This window comes from Camelina sativa, unplaced genomic scaffold (assembly GCF_000633955.1).
Source record: "Camelina sativa cultivar DH55 unplaced genomic scaffold, Cs unpScaffold03477, whole genome shotgun sequence".
NCBI classification, from domain to species: Eukaryota; Viridiplantae; Streptophyta; class Magnoliopsida; order Brassicales; family Brassicaceae; genus Camelina; species Camelina sativa.
Window position 1 is genome coordinate 1 of NW_010924578.1, and position 796 is coordinate 796.

Consider the following 796-nt stretch of genomic DNA (forward strand, 5'->3'; position numbering starts at 1 on the left):
CTGAGAGTTGACGACCCCCGGACACTTATTAGCTATTTCGTGGTATTCATGCTTGCCTGTTTCAAACTTCGGGCTGATCACATATCCAGTTTCTCAGAGTCGTCGACATATCATCAGATGAAGTCTCAAAGAAAGAACTCATTTGTCTGGAGAGATCTCTCCTTCGAGACAAAGAGCATGTGGACTGTGCTTGATTACCTGAGGCTTTATTGTTACGTCCATCTGCTGGATGTTGTACTCATTCTGATTCTAATCACAGGAACTCTTGAGTATGACATTCTACATCTGGGTTATCTTGCATTTGCGCTTGTTTTTGCCCGAATGCGACTGGAAATACTGAAGAAGAAAAACAAAATATTCAGGTTTTTGCGGGTGTACAATTTTGTTCTCATCATCTTTTCTCTCGCATACCAGTCTCCCTTTGTTGGAAACTTCAATGATGGAAAATGTGAAACAGTTGATTATATATACGAGGTGATTGGATTTTACAAGTATGACTATGGATTTCGAATCACTGCAAGATCTGCTCTCGTTGAGATCATCATATTTATGCTAGTATCTCTTCAGTCCTACATGTTTTCCTCCCAGGAGTTTGATTATGTCTCGCGGTATCTTGAAGCAGAGCAAATCGGTGCTATTGTGCGGGAGCAAGAGAAGAAAGCAGCACGGAAGACCGAGCAACTGCAACAAATTCGTGAGGCTGAGGAAAAAAAACGGCAGCGGAATTTGCAGGTGGAAAAGATGAAATCTGAAATGCTGAACCTGCGGGTACAGCTTCACAGAATGAATTCTGATT

The 796-nt window shown here is 41.8% G+C and overlaps 1 protein-coding gene across 1 annotated transcript; it reads left to right on the forward strand.

The window, feature by feature from the left end:
- Positions 1–3: 3 nt before the first annotated feature.
- Positions 4–792, forward strand: LOC109131724 (piezo-type mechanosensitive ion channel homolog; the record flags this gene model as incomplete). The annotated part of the gene is made up of 1 exon (XM_019242898.1): positions 4–792. A coding segment is annotated over one exon (789 nt), but the record flags the coding sequence as incomplete, so codon positions are not given.
- Positions 793–796: the final 4 nt, after the last annotated feature.